Raw genomic sequence first — 20,202 nt, 5'->3', positions numbered from 1 at the left:
TGGAAGGTGGGGCAGGCAGCAGGCGTACGCACATGCCCCCCTGTTGTGCTGCGCAGGCGCGAGCTGGCGAGCGCCCAGGCGCGGTGGGAGCTGCGGCACCAGGAGGCCTCGTCAGGAACCCTGGTGGAGTCGTTTACATTAGGGTGGCTCAACCTGGTGCGTGCGCTTGCGCTTGTGCTGCACCCCCAGCCACGCTGCGCAGGGCGGCCTTCCAGGCTCGGCACGGGCTGGGCCCACAGGTGGGCCGCGCCGCGCCGCGCCGCCCCTCACCCAAGCAAACCCTCGGTGGCGGCCAGGTGGTGCGGGCGCTTTGGACGCCGGTACTGGAGAAGCACCTGGCGGGACTCACTATGGAGCTGCTGCAGCGCGTCTTCAACGAGGTCCGCCCCGCGCCGCCGCCGTTGCTGCCGGTCCGCAGCGCCGCGCCCCGGTCCCGCCGCACCGCTTGCCTCTGCGTCGCGTGCCCAAGCCTGCGCGGGCGTGCATGTGCACCAGGCGCGGGGAATGAACAGGCACGCGACTAGGGCCGTTCCGGTGGCTGGACAAACGGCTGCTGCCACCCTTGGCATGCTTCCCCGCAGATGCTGGAAAAGCAGGGCGCCAAGCGGCCTTGGAAATACATATCGGCTCGTAAGAGACCTCCGCTTTTTGCAAGTTCAGGCCACAGCTGTTTGTGCCGCCGTTGCTCTGCATGGTTGACCAGTCCCAGTCGCTTGCACCGCCCCCCATGCGGGCCGTGCCTCATCACCGCTGACGTGGCCCCGCATTGATGTGCCGCGCTCTCGCTTTCATCGCCACAGTCGCAATCGAGGAGTTTGGGTTCGGTTTGGTCCCCCCGTCGTTCCAGCACTGCTGCGCGCGCTACGACCCCGCGCGGCAGCTGCTGTCCTTCGCTCTTGACGCAAATTTCACATCAAGTGGCGCACAGGGCGTGGTGCGAGGACCGGGCAAGGCAAATGCAAGCGGGCCAATGGCGCGCATGGCGCCAACGGCAGTGAGACCCAGGGAGCTAGCCCACCGCGTCCTCGTGCCGCTCGCTCGTGTGCACCAGCTGCCAGGGCGCATTCTGGCTTGCGCCAACCGTGCCCCACCACCTTGTCCCAAACGCCCGTGCCCGCCTGTCCCCTGCAGGTCCTGCTGCGCATGAAGCCCCTCGGCGCCATGCTGCAGGGCCTCAGCATGCGGCTCGAGGCGACGCACATTCACATCGCGGGGCGGCTGCACATTGGCGTCGAGCTTACCAACGAGCCGCCGGGCATCAAGCGCATCCAGTATGTGAGTGCGCACACACCAGCTTTCATGTATGTCAATCAACCGTGCGTACAGTTACAGAGCGTGCTTTGTACAAGGCACACACACAGGCGTACTGGGCGCGCACACACGCACACACAACCGAACACGCCTGCGCGCACGTACAGCGGGCTGCTTGTGCGCGGGCGCTGCGCCCTGGCACACCCCTCGAGTCCTCACCCCTCAACTCAACCTCCATCCTCCAGTCCTTTGCAGATGAGCCCTCACTGGACATCTCAGCCCGGCCCCTGGGCGTATCCTCCTTCTCCAGCGAGCTGCCTGGCATCATCAACGCGCTGCGGGCGCTACTGCTGCGCGTCATACGCCGCCGCATGGTCGAGCCCAACCGGCAGTTCTTCGACATGCAGCGAATGTACACAAACCGGCACGCGCGGCGGGTGCGTGCTGCACGGCCAGCTGCGAATTGTGCGTGCAAGGACCGGGTATGGAGGCGATTGCGGGGCATGCATGCGGGCCGGGAGCCATCCAGTGGCGGCACACTGCCCAAGCCCGCGCTCACACTCCAGCCTACCCCGCTTTCCACTCCTCACGCACCAGGCCGGCGGCCCCGGCGGCCTGCTGCGCATCGTGCTGCTCTGCGGCCGCAACGTTGCGCCCCCGCCCCCGCCCGGCACGGCGGCCCCGGCCGGCGGCGCCGCCGGCCAGGACGGGCTCTCCGTGTACTGCCGGCTGCGCTTCGGCCGCCAGGTCTTGCGGACGCCGCTCGTGCACCACTCCGGCAGCCCCGTATGGAACTGGTCGTTCTCGTTGGCGCTGCCAGGGCCGGTCGGCGCCCTGGGGCCGCGGGAGGCCACCGTCGAGCTCAGCGTGTGCGACGCCAAGACGCTGGGGGAGCCGGCGGTGCTGGGCACCTGCCAGGTGGGTCTGGCGTTACCTGTATGGCTCGGCTGTCAGCTGCGGCAGCTGCCCGTCGCGTGCGCAGGTCGCCGCGGCCAATCAGAATACAAGCCGACCATCCTGCTCATCCCGCGACTGCTCCTTTCCTGCTGCAGCTGGTCCTGTCCGAGCTGGGAATAGAAGCCAATGGGGCCCCTCGGCCTGTGCTGCTGCCTCTCAGGAAAGGCACACCCGGCTCGTCGCTGCAGCTCACGGTGCAGTGGCTGCAGGCCGCGCCCAGGAAGGCCGACCCGTTTGAAGAGGCGGCGGCTCGCGCGGCGGCTGCGGTGGCAGACGAGGCAGGCACGACTGGCGCGCCGCCTGGAAGCCAGCAGCAGCAGCAAATCCAGCAGCAGCAGCAGCAGCAGCAGCAGCAGCAGCAGCAGCGAACGCAGCAGGTGGTGGCGGCGCAGCACAAGCAGTCAGCAGCGGCGGCCCCGTCCCCACCGGTGTCGGGCAGGAGCAGCGAATCTCTGAAGGCGCCACCGCACTCACTCATGGAGCCTGCAGGCCAGGCGTCGTTTGGCTCAAGTGCACCTAGCGGCGATGCAGCGGCCCCTGCGTCAGCTCCTGCGTCCCCGACCCGCCGGCTGCCGCGTCAGGGGCCGTCTTTCCACAGGCGCGTCGGGTCTGCCGGCGCGGTCGAGTCCGCGGGCATGGACCAGCGGCCAGCGGCGGCAGAGGGGGCGGTCCCGCCGCCTGCGGGCGGGCGCCGGTCAGCTCCCATCACTGGCGGCAGCCGCTCCCCCTCACCCCATGGTCCCTCTCCTCCAGCCGTCTCGGCAGCTGCGCACGCGGCTCTTGCGAGGTCAGAAGGCGGGGCTGGCAGCGGGGCGGCGCGGCAGTCGCTCCTGCGCAGGGCGTCGCCGCAGCTGCCCCCCCATGGGGGGAGGCAGTCGCAACACTTCAAACCCTCAGAAAACACGACAACAGCCCCAGAGGCTGCTGCGGCCCCGTTTGCACCGCGCCAGTCTGCCGGCGGCGGCGGCGGCCTGCTGGAGTCATGGCGAGCGTTCCGGGCCAGCAGACGCAGCAGCACTGCAGCAGGCGGCAGCGGCGGCGGGGGCGGGGAAGGCCATTCACGAGCGGCAGCGGGGGTGATGCCACCTCGGCATCAGGGACTTGAAGGGTTGCCGGGGCAGTTCCCGCTTCTCGCGCGCGTCGACTCTGACGGGCAGCTCTTTATATCCAGTCCCAGCGGCGTCGCCGGAACCACCAGCGACCGGAACGGCGCAGAGCCGGGGCCGCTGGGCAGGGAGGCGCAGGCCAGCGCCCTCCTGACAGGGACCGCGCTCAGCAGCGCCGATGGCGACGCCGCTTCCCTTTCAGGGCTGTCGCACGACGGCTCCGCCTGGAGCGTCCCGCTGGAGAAGGCAGACGTAGCGGCCGCCGCGGAGGGAGAGGGGGGCGGCGGGACGCCAGAGCCGGCTATGGTGCGCGATGGCGGTGCGTGGCACACTGCTGGCAGCGGCTTGCCGCCAGGTCAGCAGCAGCAGCAGCAACAGCAGCAGCAGCAGCAGCAGCAGCAGCAGCAGCAGCAGCAGCAGCAGCAGCAGCAGCAGCACAAGGAAATGGAGGATGGCATCAAAGGCGCTGATTCTGCAGCGGTGGCACAAGATGAGGCCACCGATACATCGCGCACGAGCCTTCGTGCGGACCTGTCTGTCCACAATTCTGAGGACCTCGCAGGGTCGTTCACAGCGCCGCCATCCTTGTTGCTGCAGCCCCCCCTCCCGCCGCCTTCCCCGCGGCGGCCGCCCTCGCCGCCAAAGCCGCAGCTGCAGCTGCAGCTCCCGCCACGGTCGCCGCCATCGCAGCGGGGGCCCGGCGGCAGCCCAACAGGCAGCGCATCGAGCACCGGCGGCGCCGCGGCCACGCCCTTGGGTCTGTTAGCCCAGGTGGCGCGCCTGCAGCGGCAGCTGGACGATCAGCGGCGCAGCAACGAGGACTTGCAGGCGCAGCTGACGTCGGTAATGGACAGGTGCGTGCAATCGCTGGTGCAGCAACAGCACAGGGCCCTTCCTGGCCCAGGAGCGGCTGCTCAAAACTGAGTGCCTGACGTGCTGTTGTGATATCTCTCAGTGGCATATCTTATCGAATGGATCTCTACGGCACGCCACCCACGGGCCTGCACATGCACTGCAGCCAGTCACACCGCAGCTCACGTTTCATCCGTGTCATGCTGCCCCTCAATATCACTGTCCCTGCGCGCGCAGGTACGACAAGCTCAAGCGCCTGCGCCACGCCGAGGGCCGCCTCGCGCTTCTGGACGGCGCCCGCCTCCTGCTGCACGGCCGCGACGGCGCGGCGCACCCCGTGCTGCTGTGGCTGGACGAGCCCGGCGCCTGCCTCCGCATCGCCGCGCCGCCCGAGGGCCGCCCCGCGCCGGCGCGGCTCAGGGGGCACCTGGCCCGCAGCCGGTCGCACACGCAGCTCAACGGATCTGCAGCGGCGGCTGCCTCGGCAGTGGCGGCGGCGGGCGGCGGCGCGAGCGGGGACGTGGTCTCTGCGGCGTGGGGCGCACTTTGCAGCTGCGGCAAGGACGATCTGGTGCTTCTGAGGCAGCTTCCTCTGGCCTCCATTGTCAGCGTGCGGCCCGGCACTGAGCTGTTTGCCCAGCTGCCTGGCCCAGGCGTCGGCGCCGCGGGCAGCTGGGCGCACATGCGGGCGATGCTGGCAGGCGGCGGCCCTGGCTCTGGGGCGTCGGGCGCGCCAGGCATGCTGGAAGGTGCGCGGAGCTTCACAATTGTATGCACGCCAGAGGCGGGCGCAGCAGGCGGCAGCAGCGGGTCGGCATACAACTTCCAGGTGCCAAACACCGGCAATGGGCGGAGCAGGGATGAGTGGCTCAATGCGCTGCGCGCTGCCAAGCGCGATCACATGGTGTAATTGTCATCGTGGCGTGGTGCAGCGATCCGCCTCGGTCGATGCGGCGCTCGGCGTTGCCGCAGCTGGTGGCTGGCCAAGTGCAGCAGCAAGTGCGTGTAGATTGGTGATGGGCGAAGGCGGCACCCGAACGCTCTGGCAAATTCTTCGTGATGGACACGCATTGGCGTGCAAGTGAACACGATCAACGACTTTGCACATACGGCCGAACAGGTCAACGGGCCGATTGATTTTCCAAAGCTCCCTGTCATGGTCGCAGCGGTCTACAGGACGACGTCAGGTGCCCATGAGACAATTATAATAAAACTTTAGGTTCTACGCATGAACCGAAGTAATACATGTCGCCATAAAGGCCGCAACAGCAGCACGCAGCAGCAACAGCTCTGGCCCTGTTAGCAGGGAATCTGCCAACACTGGTATTATACACGCACTAAAAGTCATACAGTGCTGTCGTAATCTCGATAACCTTGCTCACTTGATAGCGCGGGAAGAAACGTAGCTTGGTCCAGCACTGGGAGCGGGTTTGCGAGCAGCTGGGGCCACGATGTGCAGCAAAGAGGCGCGTAGGACGATCCTGTGGTGAGCCCTCACAGCGCACTGCCTCCCGCGCGACGAGCCGACGCTGTGTGCAACGCATCAACTCTCTTGCACCTGCACACACCCCTCTACTGCATGTGCATCTTTGCAGGATGTGTTGGGTGGTGAACATGGTGAGTTTATTGATTGTTTGCGAAGGTGCGATACAAAGCACTTGCTCGCCCGAACCAACAATGGGTTGGCCATAAAGTGCAGCAGTACGACAGCCGAGGGTGTGACCGGCTCATGTTGTATTGCGCGGCCGCCCCACTCGCCGTAGATCGTCACCAGCATCTACTACATCCTGTCGTTTGTAACAACAACAAACCTGGTGAAGGTGCGGCTTAATGGGACCGGCCCTGTTTGTTGAATGCGCTGTGCCAGCCGCACCTGGTTGCTTGCTGATGCTGACTGTGCTCACGCAGTGAAAGCACCTAGGAAGGGTGCAGCAAAAGAGGGGCAGGCGGCACAAATGTGCCCACCCGCCCTTGATTGCACCTGCCGCAAATCGCAGAGCTACAAGCTCCTGGACATCAGTGTCAGCAACCAGATATGGCATGCGCCCGTGGCGGCGGCGGTACTGGGTGGTCTGCTGGTGCTGCTGTTCAACCTGCTCAGCTGCGCGGTGCTCATCCGGTGCGTTCGCGGCCGCCGCCAGCCTTGACTTGGTCGTACGGACAGCTGATTAGCGGTCACAGGCGGGCCGCCCCTCGCGTGTGCACTCCCTTGCTAGCCTGCACTCCTGCAAATCTCAACTCGGCGCCAACTCGAATGCCATTGGCCCCGCAGCAAGTCGATCGAAAAGCGCGGTCCTGGCTTTGGCTACGGATTTGTGGTGGCAATGTGCTTCACTCTGGCGTTCTTTGTGCTGCTGTGCGGCCTCGTCCTGGATGGCTTCAAGGAGGTCGTGACCCAGGACCTGCAGGTCAAATGTGAGTAATCACATGTGCCAAGGCATCACAAGCAGCCAGTTGCTCCTGGATGCAGGCTTGCGCTAATCTGAGATGCAATGGGCGAGACAGACCGCCTGCTGTTGCAACATTAAAGTTGTGCTGGACCGCGACATCAATGTCACCTGGTGACCCCTGCAATGCCACCCACAACGTCCCTCAGTGGCCTCGAGCTGGAGCAAGTACGACACTGGCGCGTGAGTGGCAGCAGCCTGGGTGTTGACAGACGGCCCGTCTGTCAGGCTTCATAACCAGGGATTTATTGCCTGGACCCCCCCCAGCGGCGGCTGATGTTCTCGAAACCTGAGGCTCATCCCCCCGTCGTCTGACTGTCTCAGCACCCCAACTGCGCAGGTACAACGGCACCATCGCGTTTGCATACATCTGCTTCATCATGTTCATGCTCTTCTGCTTCGCGCTGCTGGTCTTCCAGACGGCCGTGTCCGAGGAGCTCGGCATTGGTGAGGGTTTTGCACGGGTGTGATTGCGGGTACTCTGGCGACCATGGCATCTGTGCCCGTCATTTGATCGCCTCTTGCGCCATGACAGACATCAGGATGTGCGTGCCTGACCTTCTTGGGGCCAGCTCAATCGCATCCCACCCCTCTGCCCCTGCCCCGCAGCCGCCGTGCGGCCCAACGCGCCGGTCAACCCATACGCTCAGATGGCCGAGCTGCCTTACCCCCCGGCCTACGGCGCCCCCGACGCGATGGCCCCGCCGGGCATGAAGGTCCCGCTGGCGGGCGTGCCCCAGGGCCCCATGGTGCCGCAGCAGATGCAGATGGGCATGATGATGGGCGCGGCGCCGCAGCAGGGCGGCCTTGCCGGGCTTGGCGCGGACAACGTGGTGTGAGGCGGGGAAGGCCTTTGCCCTCCTGCAGGTGCGCGGACGTGCCAGCAGCCGGGGACTTGGCGCGCTTTGGCAGCGCTGCTCGTGGCCATGCTCCCCGCTGGGGCAGGGTGCGCATCATGCGCTCGAGCCCGCGACTGGTGGGGGGCATCACCTGACCCTGGTGGGTGCACAGGCAGCTGCAGGGCTGGCATCGGGCATGCCTGCTCATTGCTCTGATTGTTGGATCCGATGTTCTATCCTCTGAAGTAGAGGGCGTTAGTCGACGACAGCATGGGAGGGCTGAAACATGCCCCACAGCCCTGGAGGCTGTCAATGGGTCGGGGCCTCATGCCTGGTTTGGCACCATGCAGGAGACGGCTATCTGCTTCGGCCTATGTTGGCCGCAGCTTGATGGTTTCTGCAACATGAGCCTTGCAAGGACAAAGACTTGTGTGACTGTGTTACATGCACGCTTTTTGACTTGCAACGTTGTGCGCTGCTGCAAACAAGGGGGGGGTACCAGCGGTCGGCGCCCACAAAGGGCAGCATACAGCAGCAATTGCTTGTATAGCAATCAAGCAACTGCTGCTGAAGCAAAATCAAAAAACAGGTTGGCACAACGCACAGCAGCCGGGGCCAGTACCGTTGACGTGCTGCTATGTCGTACACACCAGACTGCCACAAACGACCATTCATGCAGGGTGCTTGTTGGGGATCGGGTTGCAAGGTCAGGGGTTTGAGGGGCTGTTGCTGCCCTGGAGCATTAATTGGTGTGTGTGGGAGGAGTGTGACCACGGTCATGTGGCGCGTGCTTCCTGCATAATGGGGTTTTGGTTGAACAATGGGACATGATCGTGGCAACAAAAAAAGGGAGGAAAGAGGCCTGCTGAATAAAGCTGTGTTTGAGGCTTGCCTGTGGTGAAGAAAAGCCATCACATTGAAAAGCCAAGGATGACGGGGCGCCTCGCAGGGCATGCACTGACAGGGTGTGCCCATTGGCCAAGACTCGCAAAAGCTCTGGGGCTCAAACCCTTGGCACATTAATCGACGTGTGCTGTATTTTACGCATACACTCTTGCTATTGGTATCACTTCACACTGCCCTCTCGTGCTTGGTGGTCTCTTACGCCCTGCTGGGCCAGCTGCGCTTGCTGGAAAAAACTCTGAAAGCCACCGCCGCCAGCATGGGGTCAGATTGCAGGGCCTTCGCCCTCAGTCCTCCCGGCCCTCGAAGACCGTCTGGAGTGCCTTGATGCGCGGCTCCAAGGCAGGCTCTGGGAACAGGGCGCGCGCAACGAGCAGGCTGGCGCGGTCGCAGAGCGCCACCCAGGGCAGGACCGTCACCGAGCCGGCCTCGAGCAGGGGGGAGCTGCGGTGCGGGAACAGCAGCAGCTTCCCAAAGGGCTGTGTCAGCAGGGGGTGCACGCGCAGCAGCGGGCGGCCCCAGAGCACGACCACCGCCAGCGCGATGAGGGCCACCTGTGAGAGTGGTGTGGGCGACGGCGGCGAAGCTGGTGAGTTTGATGCAGCAGCTCAAACGACTGCATGGCCCGGTGTGCGCCTGCAGCCAGCACGCGCCACCTGGTCTGCAGGTGGTCGCATGCAGCCCCAAGCATGCCGCAGCTTCGTCCTGGTGAGCACCTCGCAACCACCCTCACCCTTGCGGCGCCGATCAAAGCGCTGGCGCGGGCGTGTGCGCCGCCGCTGCCTTCATCGCATGTGCCGTGCTGCTGCAGCAGTGACAGCTCGTGCTCCTTTGCCGTGGCCAGGCGATGCACCTTGGCGCGCTTGGGATGGCTGCCGGGTCCGCTCAAGCGCTCGGCCTGGCGCCGCAGCGCCTTAATCTCGCAAACGAGGCGAGCCCTGTGCTGCTGCAGGAAGCCGGACTGCGGCGTGAAGGGCGGCAAGGCGAAGACATCAGCAGCTGTAAACATGTGCAGTAGGAGGACGGCACCAAGAGGTGGGCGGTCCGGTTGCGCTGACGTGTCCTGCAATCGTGCAGGGTGGAACGCGCATGGAGAAGCGGCCCGCCGCTTGCCGCACTAGGGGCACACCTGGCTTCGCTGGTGGATGCACCAGCGCGCAAAATTCAAGGATGCCATCACAAAGAATATTACGGCGCTCGGCTCCATCTTCACTGGCTCCCGCGCAAACCCGAGACGTGATTTGAAACCTGCGGACCTTGGTCTTGAGAGACTATGAGCTCAAAATCAAGGTACTTGCGACTATTATTTGTTGTTTGGCGTGCAACACGACATCAGCGGCAAGACAAGCAGTCCCACCTCTTCATTTGGGCGCACCCCAAAGCGCGCAACGAAGAGCGGTCACCGGTCTGCATCACAGCTGGCGACAAACACTAGGCCGAGCAGGTGCCCCTGGGGGAAGGCAGGTGCACAAGCGCATGCACTTGACGACTTTTGATGCGCGTTCAAAGGCGCGGGCTTGAGCGGGTGATGACTGCTAAAAATCTTCGATGGTCACTGCTCGAGTTGCAACCAGTCGCTACACGCAGCCACAGTAGTGCCTCCGGGCTATTTTGAAGGTTATCATAGTGCGTGCGTTTCATTGGATTTTGAACCATCAACACCAGGGGCGTTGCACCAACAAGAGGGTATTGCAGTCCACCTGAGGTCGATCGATACTGACATCATGGGCGTACTGTATTCTTTTCGAATCCATAGGCACATCTGCCGCAGTGCTGTGTGTGTGTGCTCAGCCAACAGAAGGCAGCTTCAAACATGCGTGTGCGAATTGTTCTGGGCAACACGCTCAACGCCATTGAGCAGCACCGTCTTGCATGTTGTCGCGCATTGCTCCTTACTTCTCGATATCCGTGCGCCATGTTCTGCACAACAAAATCAGCGAAGGTTTTGATGAGCAATCTCTCCGATAGTTTGAAGCTGTATGGGGCTGGGTAGCACCAGTGAGTGACGACGTAGTCTGCCACTGTAGCGTCGCCCCCTCGAATGTTATGTCACAGCATCACAATTGAATGCTCTCCAGTGTCTTTGTATCATTAGCGCTGCAGGTTTCGCCCTTGCTGGAAGCACGATCTCGATCAATTTTTTTTTATACAAGCCGCACGCTGCGCGCGCGCACCCTGATGAGAAGCGCGGTTGCATCTACATGCAGAGCTCTGACGGCTCGTGGCTGGACCTCATTGCAGCTGCAAGCGGTGGCGTCCGCGGCGCTGAGGTGGGCGCACGTGCGAGCGCGATGCACGCCGCTGCCCCCACATGCCAGCAGATCTCATGCGCAATCGCGTGCGCTCGCAGGTCACTCAGCTACATACCTGAGCCGGACGACACCCCGCTATACTCTGAGCAGCTGGTGGCGCCCAACCGCGTAAAGAAGATCGAGGTGCTACAGCTGGACAACTTGGTGCGGCAGCACAGCCTCCCGCGGCTCGTCGACTCAGCAGCGGTGAGCGGCGCTCGTATCGACACACGCTCGCCCGGCGCCGACAGTTCCAGCCTGCGGCCCCACTGGCTCGGATTGGCTGGCTGGCATGGCTTCGCCGCTGCGCCGTAGCCTGCGTCGCGCGTCCGTTGCTCGTTCCAGCCCCCTGCAGTGGCTGCCTGCTGCGCCCCACACGCCGCGCCCCGCGCGCCCCGACCCCTCCCCTGCCGCCTCGACATGCAGTTCCTGACCTCTCAGCTGCCTGCCCGCCTGGAGAACCACATCAGTCGGTTGGAGGCGCTGCTGCCCACCTGCTCGTCCGAGGCGCTCGCCGATCTGATCTCGAGCAGCGCGGCGTCCAAGGCGAGCGTGCTGGACTGCTCGCGCGACTGGGCGCTGCTGCAGGTGCAGGATCTCAAGGGGCTCGAGCATTTCGAGAGCCACCTGTCCGGCTTCCGCGAGCGCGTGGAGGGGGAGATGGCCCGGCTGATGGGGGGCGCGCAGCGGCTGGCGGAGACGGCGGGGTGGTGGGGGCGGGAGAAGGACGTGCACACACTGAACGCCGCACTGGACCTGACACACTGGTGCGAGGGTCAAAAAGGGTTCGAGAGATTTCTAGGGGTTTGGGCGGCCAGAGGGACCGAGACCAAGCAGGAGATGGCGGGGTGGGGGCGTGCCGGCGAGCAGGGGGCTTTCTGAAGCAGCTGGGCCTGAGCGTTGTCGCGTCCTGCCTCTTCGCCTCCCGTCCACGATTCGCCTCGATCCCACACCCCGCAGGTACGTGCTCGGCCTGCGGCTCATGCTGACTCAGCACTCAGCCGCGCTCAACGCCCTCAGCAGCAGCAAAGGCGGCGGCGCCCGCCCCCCCCTCCACGCGCCCCCTCACGCGGCCGCCGCGCCCCACCCTGGTGCGGGACCCCTCGTCGGCGGCGCCGCGCCGGCGGCAGGCATGATCTCGCGCAGCGCGTCGCCGCGGCGGCTGCTGCAGGAGCTGTCGGAAGACGTGAGGGCGTTCTGCGTGGAGAAGAACAGCGCGGCGCCGGACATCGAGGTCGTGGGCGGGGAGGAGGTGGAGCTGCCGCTGGTGGTGCCCTACGCAAGCTTCTTGTTCACAGAAGTCCTGAAGAACGCGGCACAGGCGAGAGTTGGGGCATGGGGTTGGGGCCGGGGATGACCCAGGGCGCGGGCGCCGCTGCGCCAGCCGGCAGCCCGGCGGCAGTCTGTTGGCTGCGGACGCCCGCCTGCTCGACCCATGCCAGGGTTTCCGGGGTTCATAAGCGGTGTCATGAGCCGCGGCAAGCGCCGCGCTGTGCACCGTGGCGCTTCCTTGACGCTTTGCATGCGGCGCCCGTGGTCGGGCCCCTCCCCTCGGCCCCTTGACCCCAGGCGCTGGTCACGCGCTACGGCGCGTGGGACGTGGACGAGGCGGACCCAGTCAAGGTGGTGATCTCAGAGCCCGAGGGCGACGACGACCACGTACTCATCTCCATCACAGACCGCGGCCTGGGCGTGCCCTCGGACCACTTCTCCCACATCTTCGACTGGTTCTGGAGCTCAGCGGGGAAGCCCCTCATGTGAGTTGACTGTGAAAGGCTGGGATGTGCTTGCGTTGCTTTGCTCGCAGGCATGCGCCTCTGGCACGGGGCAGCCCGGTGCGCCGGAACTGCAGCGGGTGGATGGGCGAGGGAGGGGAGCATGGGGCCGGCGGAACCCAGCGGTGAGCGCTTCGCTTGAAGTGTGCCTCGTGTGTCTGGGTCAAGTGCGCAGGTGCTGCGTTCCTGACGCCCTGGTCGCATGACGTCACCCTCCCATCCCCCCGCCCGCGCCGTCCCCACGCCTCTTGAGCGCAGCGGCTACGGCTACTCGCGCAGCCACGGCAGCCAGATGCACGGCCTGGGTGCGGGCGTGCCCGTGTCCCGCGTCATCGCCCACTTCATGGGGGGCAGCGCGCACTGGGAGACCTCGCTAACCAAGCTGCACACAACAGTGGAGATCCGCCTCCCCAAGCACGGCTTTGTGTTCTAGGCTGGCGGTCGGCCGCATGGATCTTAGTGCTGGATCGTAGTGTATGGGTTTTGGGCTTGTAAGATAGGCAAGGCTGTTGGTCATCGTTCCTGGCCGGCGGGCTCTGTACTGGTACTGCATGGGTTACGCGGAGCGGCGGTATCTGCCTCGCTGCTACAACCAATTTTGACTAACGCAAAACTCGTTTCCTTCCAGCATCTCTTCTAGACGGTGGTTGTCGCAGTTTTTGGTGGCTGTCCATTTGTCCATATTCACATGGAACACCACCACAAACACGCGCGTTTTGTGGCATCATTTGATGATTGCAATCCTGTAACGGCTTGTGTGTATGGCCCTCATGTCTATATGAGGCGTGGCGCCATGCTTGCCGCAGCAACCCACGCCATTAAGGCGCGGTCCAGTCGGCTCCGGCTGCAGTGGGCAGTCGCCAGCCCCCAATTTCCGTCGATGCGCAGCACAGCAGCACCCAAGGAGGTTGGCAGAACCGGCATGCCCCTCAATCGCTCCCGCATGCGCCGCTCCAGGCATGCGCGAAGCGCCGCCCTCAAACGCGTCCATCGGCCCCAGGCCTGCAGCACCCGCGACAGCACAAGCGCCTGGATAGCTGCAGCAGCATCGGCGGCGCGCCGCTGCTGCAGGAGGCGCCTGCGGCACAAGAAGCCGCGGGCGCAAGCCTGGATCACGCAGGCTGCGTGTTGCCGCTGCCGCCGCCACGCCGCTATCGGGTGGAGCGCTCCAGAGGGGAGGCGGCCGCGCTGACAGCGGTCTGTGTCGCTGCACCGCTCGTCGTCAGAGCTGGAACGCCGAAAGCGCAGCCTCTGGCGCCGTTCAGCACCTGAGGTCAGTAGCGTCCCGCCTCTGACTTCTATTGCCTGCTTGTGAAGCAGCGCACTGGTGTCGCATTGCAGCTGCTGCTGCTGCTGCTGCTGCTGCTGCTGCTGGTTGCGGCTGAGCAAGCACAGGATGCGCTGCTTGCGCGCCAGCACCCCATCCAGTGCGCTAGTAATGCCCGATGTTGGTGTCTCAGTTGCAAACATGGTCTGAAGGGGCTGCATTCCAGGCCGGACTTGGTTTCCAGGCACCCTGGGGACATCCCTGCGCTCCCCCTCGAAGGCGTGCAGCAGTGCCTCGAGATGACACGCCTGTAATATGTGCAGAGGCCTCAGGATGAGAGATGTGGCTTCTCCTGAGAAAATGAGCGCACCCTGCAGTGCCGTACCTGCTGATTCAGCCTTTCTAGCAGGCCAACGCCGCTGGTCTGCATCGGCGCGCCGATTTCACACGTTGACCAAGGCTTGCTCGTGTGCGCACACACCATGTATGATCGGCCCGCTTTGTTTCACGGCTGGAGATGATGATAGATGCGTTTTTCTTGTGGTACGTGCACACTGGTGACGTAAATCGACCGTGGTGAAGGAAGGCACGTCGCCTTGTCGATCTCAGATCGACATATCGTAGCGTAGGTCAGGCTGACCTACGCTACGATAGACTATTATGTCACCTGCCGTATCACACTCAATCCTTCGGCTACGGTACATTAGAAAGGTGCAACTTGGCACCGAGTGCAAGCCACCCCCCGCACCCGGCGCAGATGGCCCCCAGCTTTGCGCATTGTGCTGACGCAGGCGAGCCCCAGCAGCGTGCCATCATTTGCGCCCTGCTTGCCGCAACTTATCAATCCCTGAGCCTGTCCAGCCACCGGTGCGCGGCGGTGACTTAGGGGCCACCAGCAGGTGCGCGAGGCACAGCACACGCCCTGTTGTGCTGCTGTGTGTGAAGCTGCATGGGTTGCTGGGCCCTTGAGAGGCCAGCAAAGGCAAAGGTCAGCACACTCCCCGCTGCCTCATGGTCGCCCCACACCCAAAGAAATATTTGTCCAGGCGCGTACGCCTGTGCCTTGATGCGCACCTGCGGGAGGGCGGCGCCCGGCTGCCGGCTTGTTGGGGAGACAAGTCGCGGTCAACCTCGTGAGTGGCAGGGGCACACCATGCGGCGTCGTCGCAGTGCAGCTCGGGAACGCGCCTGGTTGACTGGATGCCGACACAACACACAATTGCTTAAACGCGTGAGCAGCGCAGGGGCATGTGGCTGTACTTTGGTCGCCATTCATGAGGGAGAAGTGCAGCATCCCTCAACGGGGCTTGGTGCTGCACAATCAAGTGGTCTGATATGTTTGGACAGGATGAAGCATCAAATGACCTGTTGTGGGTAATTCAGTTGTGCTACCCTTGTTTTTATTCTGTCATATACTGTACCGCTGTCACTGCAAACATTGGGTCAAGATCAGTGTGCATGAGGATGCCAGCTAGCCTGTCTGGCAGTTGGCTTTGTTGACCGTGCTTCCTGTTTTACAGGTTTGCCATGCTCTTTTCCGGGAGGCTGTGCCAGGAGGTGTGCACCTCCTCTAGTATGCATGCTTGTAACGCATGAGTAAGTGTGCATGTCGTTGCCGCTGATGGGTGGGTGCATTGATGGGTCGGTGATCGGCGTTATGGGTGCAATCTTATTGCTTTCATTGTACCACAACTGTTCCCCGCTGATCCGTTTCATTGTTGGGATGCACAAAACACCTGGCCCTAGCGACTCTTCACAGACAGGTAGCCACTTCCAGCCTGGTCAAACCGCGGCACAGCCGCACGCCAGCAAATATGAGCAAGATTGGCACTTGTGGCAGTGACGACGTCGGCACCAGACATACATGTATTACTGTCTTTCATTGAAACAGAACGGCAAGCACTGTGGGCCCGGGTCGACGAGGGACAATGAAGTCTGGCACGGTCAGGAATCAACACGCATGACAAGCCACTGCAAGAGCACACACAACACCTGATCGTGTTCAAAGCAGTTTTAGGTGCAATGTTTGTATGCGCATCACAGTTGCTGCACGCGTGAAATTAATGTAGGGGTGTCAGATGAAGAGTACCCCGGCAGCATGACACCGACGAAGCCGCTTGCCGTGAGCCCGTCTCAGGCGCATGCGTGCACGCTTGATGTAGATGCATGTTGAAAGGTGAAAGTAGACAGTGCTACGGGTGGGGAACATCGCCAGACACAGGCACGGCGAATGAGCCGCTGCATCAAGCTACCAAGTTGGATGAGACGAGTGTGACACAAGTCACTCGAGTGTGACCTTGGTGCCCTCGGTGAACTTTGAGCCCAGCTCAGACAGCTTAAGGTGCGACTCGACGTAATCCTGCAAACAAGGAGCAGAGGTGGGTGGGTAGGGGTCACACGGGTGCGGGGCCAGAGGGTCGCAGATGCCCGGCAAGGAGAAGCGCAGCTGCTAAAGAGCGCCCACTTAGCCCACTCGGATGTACACAAACACACAAATACATACATATGCGCATGCGTACGTGTGAACGCGCATACGAGCATACACACAAAGAAGCACAGGGCCAAAGGCTACATACACGTGCAAGCGCATGCGTCAATGCACGCGCCTGGAAGTCCGAAAGACTCATAGTGCGATCCCCCTCCCCCTCACCTTGAAGAATGCATCCTGGTCCTCAGCGTACTTCTCAGCGTACTGCCTGCCAACGCACGGTGTGGTGTGTGCGTGTGGAAGGAAGAGGGACAGTCAGTGCATCCACGGTTGAACAGTCAAGCCGAGATGGGCGTGCTGGCGGCCCCATCAAAAGGCGGCCTGATCACCCATCAGACAGGCCCTCCCCACGCCTGACAGGAGCGCGCCGGTCGCCCCGCGGCCGGGCACGAAAATGCCCAGCGCACTTCGCAACAAGCGCGGCATGACCGCGGCCGCCCGCGCCGTCCGCCCTGCAATCAATTGGCAGCGATCGGGGGGACGAGCCGCCCACCTGAAGCCCTCGTCCTCAAACACGGCCGCGTCGGTCGGCAGGATCAGCAGGTCTGCGTCACGCTTGGCCTTCACCTCTGAGCGGGTTGCACAATGCGCGGCGGCAGCGTGAGCGGCGGCGGCAGGTCAAAGAGCGGGCGGCGGCGCTGCGCTCACGGCCCAAGCTCATCCATGGCATCTGGAGCAGCTCGTAATAACAGAACATGTTGTCGCACCACCAGTCCCTTAGCTTCCCAAACCCTCACTCGTGCATGCCCACGCAGCATGCATGCACAGGAGCCCGCCCGCGTGTGCCCCCCTTACCGACAAAGTAGGAGTTGTCAAAGGTGAGCCAGTTGGCGGTCCAGGACTGGCCGCCGGGGGCGCTGCCCGGTGGGTTGTTGGGCGCCGTGGTGTACTTCGTCTCCTCCTTGCCCCAGCCGGAGCGCTCGGGGCGCGAGCGGCCGAGGGTGTGGGCGCCGGACAGGGCCACAATGTCCTTGTCGTTCAGGCCCTATGGGATTGGGGAATGCAGAGGTTTTGAGGTTGCCTGCAGGGTTGGCTTTGGAGAGGGCTTTGGATGCAGGGAGTGGTTTCAAGGTGAGGGTGGGTGAAGGTGCTTATGGGGACTTGGGAGGTGTGGGCTCGAGGCTGCGACAGGGACGTGTGGCGGGGCTGAGAGCGCCAAGGCCAGATTGTGGGGACGTGGCGTGGGGCGTGCGGTGAGGCCCCGAGGTGGGGCCCTGTCGAGGTGGCGACCCTAGGTGGGTCGAGGGGCTCAAAGTGAGGCCTGAGGGGCCCACCATGCGGTAGAAGATCTTGCGCAGGTGGTCGGCGGGCGTCTTGCTGCCGTCGCTGAAGGGGTGCCCCGCCGACGGCAGGCGGCCTGGGAGGCGGGTGGCGGGGCAGGTGGGTGGTGCGCGGCAGAGGAGGTTCAGGGGGGGGGCTCATTGAAGCTTTTGCTCCACTCGCAAGACTTGGGTCAGACCGTAGCCCTGCAATGGGGCGGCAGCCTGGCATAAACAACTTGTTGGATGCCAGCCCCCTGTGCCCGCTATTCCCCGTGCTGTAAACAGTTCCTCCCTTTGCCACACCCGATTCGGCCTGGCCTGCGGCCGACCACCCCTCGCCGGACAGGCCAACAAGCAGCCACGCCCTCAGGCGCCCCCCGCCTTCCCCCAGGCCGGCCAGGCGGCCCCCGCCCACGCGCGATGCCCCCGGGCTCCCCACCCTCGGGCGCGCAGTCCTCCGGGCTCTCCACGTCCACGCGGCCGTAGCGCAGCGGGATGGCGGGGCCGCCCGCAATCTCGACGCCGATGGCGCTGGCCATCTGGTACAGGTCAGCGTACGACACCTGGCGGCACAAGCGGCGAAGCGGGGATCAAGTGTCAGCACGTGCAAGTTGTGTGCAGGGGGTGGGGCCAAGGTGGAGGGTTGCGCAGGGTGCAGGTGATGGGCAGCGCGAGCGGCGCTGATGTGATGTGTGCCAGGAGCCATGGCGAAGGTGGGTGGGGGGTTGCATATGCTGCCGGCTTTTGTGTGGGCATTTGCGTTCGTACGTGTGGCTCATGCATGTGTGTGTGTGTGTGTGTGTGTGTTTGCTCACCAGGGGGTACTTCTGCTTGACGGGCTCCACCAGGTCCAGGGCCGCCTGCAGGCCTGGAAGACACAGGAGCGCGGGGGACGGGGCGGTGGGCATATGGGTGTTCGAAAACGGGCTGTGAGGGATTGAAGGAGGCATCGGCGAGCCGGGCTCGGCCGCAGCTGGCGGCGCGCTGACCTGCTGCGGGCGGCGGCGGTAGCACAAGGCTGAGCGTCAGGTGCGGGCAAGGGGGCGTGCGGGCACTCACCGGCGTTGGCGCCGTGGCCGATCTCCGGGTTGAAGCGGATGGAGGCGGTCGCGCCGCCAGGCTTGGGCCAGGCCTGCTTGATGTTCTCGTCAAAGGTCCCGCTGCAGGGGGGGGGTGAGCGGGGTGGGGTGAGTGGGGTGTTGCGCGAGGGGGGCTGGTCGGGCCGAGGGTGCGCCTGCGGGTCCATGAGATCGGGTGTTCTCAAAGGCAACGGGTGTTGCCCTCCCCTGGGTATCAAGGGTTGGACCCCGCGACCCCGTCCCAGACCCCGCGGGTGGCGCGCACCTGTCGTGCCACGCCAGCCTGATGAGGATGGGGTTGGCGTGTGTCGCGCGGATGAGGGCCTCCACGTCAGCGCGCGCCCCCTTCAGCTGCTGCTTCCATGAGTCGGTGTCGACCGCCTGTCACAGCATGAGGCGAGGGCGGCAGAGTGGTTGGGTGTCCCGTTGAGCAGAGGTGAGCAGGGGCCCGTGTTTGATATTAATAATCCAATCAGTGCACGAGCGGGTTGTGGCTGGGTGCTTGAGGTTGCAACTGTGGCCGGCCACGCTGGGCATCAAGGCGGGCGTGGCGGCGAGGGCCTCGCGAGGCGCAAGATGTAGAGTGGGAGCGCTGGCGAGAGCACACCGTAGTGGACGCTCGGGTTGCGACCACCCTCCTTCTGGTGGCATTGGGGGCAAGAGCGCGGCACTTGGAGTGTTGAACGGTGACAGATCGGTGCTGCATGATGCGTGTTGGTGGTCGTATAGTGATTGCAATGTGTGATGATCAGATCGATGTGAACGTATGCAATAAAATCGACGGGTGGTAAGTAAACGCACCAGAAGCAGCTGAAGCACCGGCACCCAAAGCTTTCGTCAACCCCAGGTGGTGTACGTTTGGAAGCAGCCAGATGCCTGCAAATAGGATCGAGTTGCTGCATCAAACGCGACCCGGTGTTTTGGCTCTTGCGACCCTGCTAATGAGGCGTCAGATCACCTTGAACAGGACGCATAGCCTTTGTGCAGTAATCAGGGCGTTGTGAACCTCCAAGCATAATTGTATCCCGATCATGGCTTTAGCGCTCCTGCAACCGGTGCTGAGGGTGATGGGGTGTAACGGGTCGTCAGCAGCAGCAGCAGCGGCACCAGCAGCAGCAGCTCTGCGCAGTGCGCTCGTGAGCAGCAGCAGTTCGCTTCACAGCTGGTGCGCCCCTGGGCCCTTAAGCTGCGACAACTTTGACACTATGCAGCAGCCAAGGCAGCAGCAGGAGAGCTTCGAGCAGCACCCACACGGCACCAGGCGCGGCAGCGTTGGTGGTAGCAATGGCGGCAGCTGGAGCGGGGGCGGCGGCGGGGTGCAGCTGCCGCCGGGAGGCTGGGGGCCGAGGGACCCAGCGGCATGCGGCCACCCAAAGGACAAGATATCCCTGCATCGCCGCGGCAATCGGCGGCGCATATACTACAAAAAGCCCCAGGGCCTGCTGGCGCACTGCAGGTGTGCACTGCCTGCAGCTCTGCCGCACGTGTATTGATTACGCACCGCAGCATGCTCGGCGGCCGTCATGCTGCCAAGGTATTACCATCGTCTGTATGGCAGATGTTTGCGGCGTCTCTGTCTGACTGGCCAGCGTCTACCTGCGGCTGCACCCCCCTTGAGTCCACGCGAGCACGGGGTCCTCCGCAGGCCCGCCTCTCAACCTTACCCTGGCCCGGCCAGGCCCTTG

At 63.9% G+C, this 20,202-nt stretch overlaps 6 protein-coding genes across 6 annotated transcripts in view; 4 read left to right on the top strand and 2 right to left on the bottom strand.

Annotated features, from left to right (window-relative positions):
* Positions 1-5,076, top strand: part of MNEG_1135 (hypothetical protein) — a gene marked incomplete at both ends in the record, with an annotated part of 5,365 nt that extends 289 nt beyond the window's left edge. Inside the window, 8 exons of the mRNA XM_014050383.1 lie at positions 57-156; positions 276-410; positions 848-934; positions 1,132-1,275; positions 1,497-1,688; positions 1,849-2,169; positions 2,304-4,168; positions 4,404-5,076. Of these exons, the coding sequence (XP_013905837.1) occupies positions 57-156; positions 276-410; positions 848-934; positions 1,132-1,275; positions 1,497-1,688; positions 1,849-2,169; positions 2,304-4,168; positions 4,404-5,076 (3,517 nt within the window). The remainder of the gene's footprint in view (positions 1-56; positions 157-275; positions 411-847; positions 935-1,131; positions 1,276-1,496; positions 1,689-1,848; positions 2,170-2,303; positions 4,169-4,403) is intronic.
* Positions 5,077-5,762: 686 nt separating this feature from the next.
* On the top strand, positions 5,763-7,452 carry MNEG_1134 (hypothetical protein; the record flags this gene model as incomplete). The annotated part of the gene is made up of 7 exons (XM_014050382.1): positions 5,763-5,783; positions 5,930-5,986; positions 6,164-6,285; positions 6,439-6,581; positions 6,763-6,796; positions 6,954-7,060; positions 7,223-7,452. The coding sequence occupies 7 exons, from the start codon at positions 5,763-5,765 to the stop codon at positions 7,450-7,452; spliced, it is 714 nt and encodes a 237-aa protein (XP_013905836.1).
* A 1,190-nt stretch (positions 7,453-8,642) lies between these two features.
* Positions 8,643-9,562, bottom strand: MNEG_1133 (hypothetical protein; the record flags this gene model as incomplete). Its single annotated transcript, XM_014050381.1, has 3 exons — positions 8,643-8,909; positions 9,089-9,316; positions 9,485-9,562. The coding sequence occupies 3 exons, from the start codon at positions 9,560-9,562 to the stop codon at positions 8,643-8,645; spliced, it is 573 nt and encodes a 190-aa protein (XP_013905835.1).
* A 994-nt stretch (positions 9,563-10,556) lies between these two features.
* Positions 10,557-12,854, top strand: MNEG_1132 (hypothetical protein; the record flags this gene model as incomplete). The annotated part of the gene is made up of 6 exons (XM_014050380.1): positions 10,557-10,625; positions 10,677-10,853; positions 11,073-11,413; positions 11,607-11,973; positions 12,216-12,403; positions 12,680-12,854. 6 exons carry the CDS (start codon positions 10,557-10,559, stop codon positions 12,852-12,854), a joined length of 1,317 nt encoding a protein of 438 aa, XP_013905834.1.
* Positions 12,855-15,969: 3,115 nt separating this feature from the next.
* MNEG_1131 (hypothetical protein) lies at positions 15,970-19,054 on the bottom strand (the record flags this gene model as incomplete). Its single annotated transcript, XM_014050379.1, has 10 exons — positions 15,970-16,047; positions 16,339-16,384; positions 16,670-16,745; positions 16,972-17,161; positions 17,451-17,533; positions 17,878-18,001; positions 18,254-18,306; positions 18,498-18,598; positions 18,783-18,898; positions 19,046-19,054. 10 exons carry the CDS (start codon positions 19,052-19,054, stop codon positions 15,970-15,972), a joined length of 876 nt encoding a protein of 291 aa, XP_013905833.1.
* A 668-nt stretch (positions 19,055-19,722) lies between these two features.
* Positions 19,723-19,973, top strand: MNEG_1130 (hypothetical protein; the record flags this gene model as incomplete). The annotated part of the gene is made up of 1 exon (XM_014050378.1): positions 19,723-19,973. A coding segment is annotated over one exon (251 nt), but the record flags the coding sequence as incomplete, so codon positions are not given.
* Between the last annotated feature and the right edge of the window lie 229 nt (positions 19,974-20,202).

This window comes from Monoraphidium neglectum (genome assembly GCF_000611645.1).
Source record: "Monoraphidium neglectum strain SAG 48.87 unplaced genomic scaffold scaffold00108, whole genome shotgun sequence".
In the NCBI taxonomy this organism is placed as follows: domain Eukaryota; kingdom Viridiplantae; phylum Chlorophyta; class Chlorophyceae; order Sphaeropleales; family Selenastraceae; genus Monoraphidium; species Monoraphidium neglectum.
The sequence above is the reverse complement of the archived record's forward strand: the minus strand, read 5'-3'. Positions and strand labels throughout refer to the sequence as shown.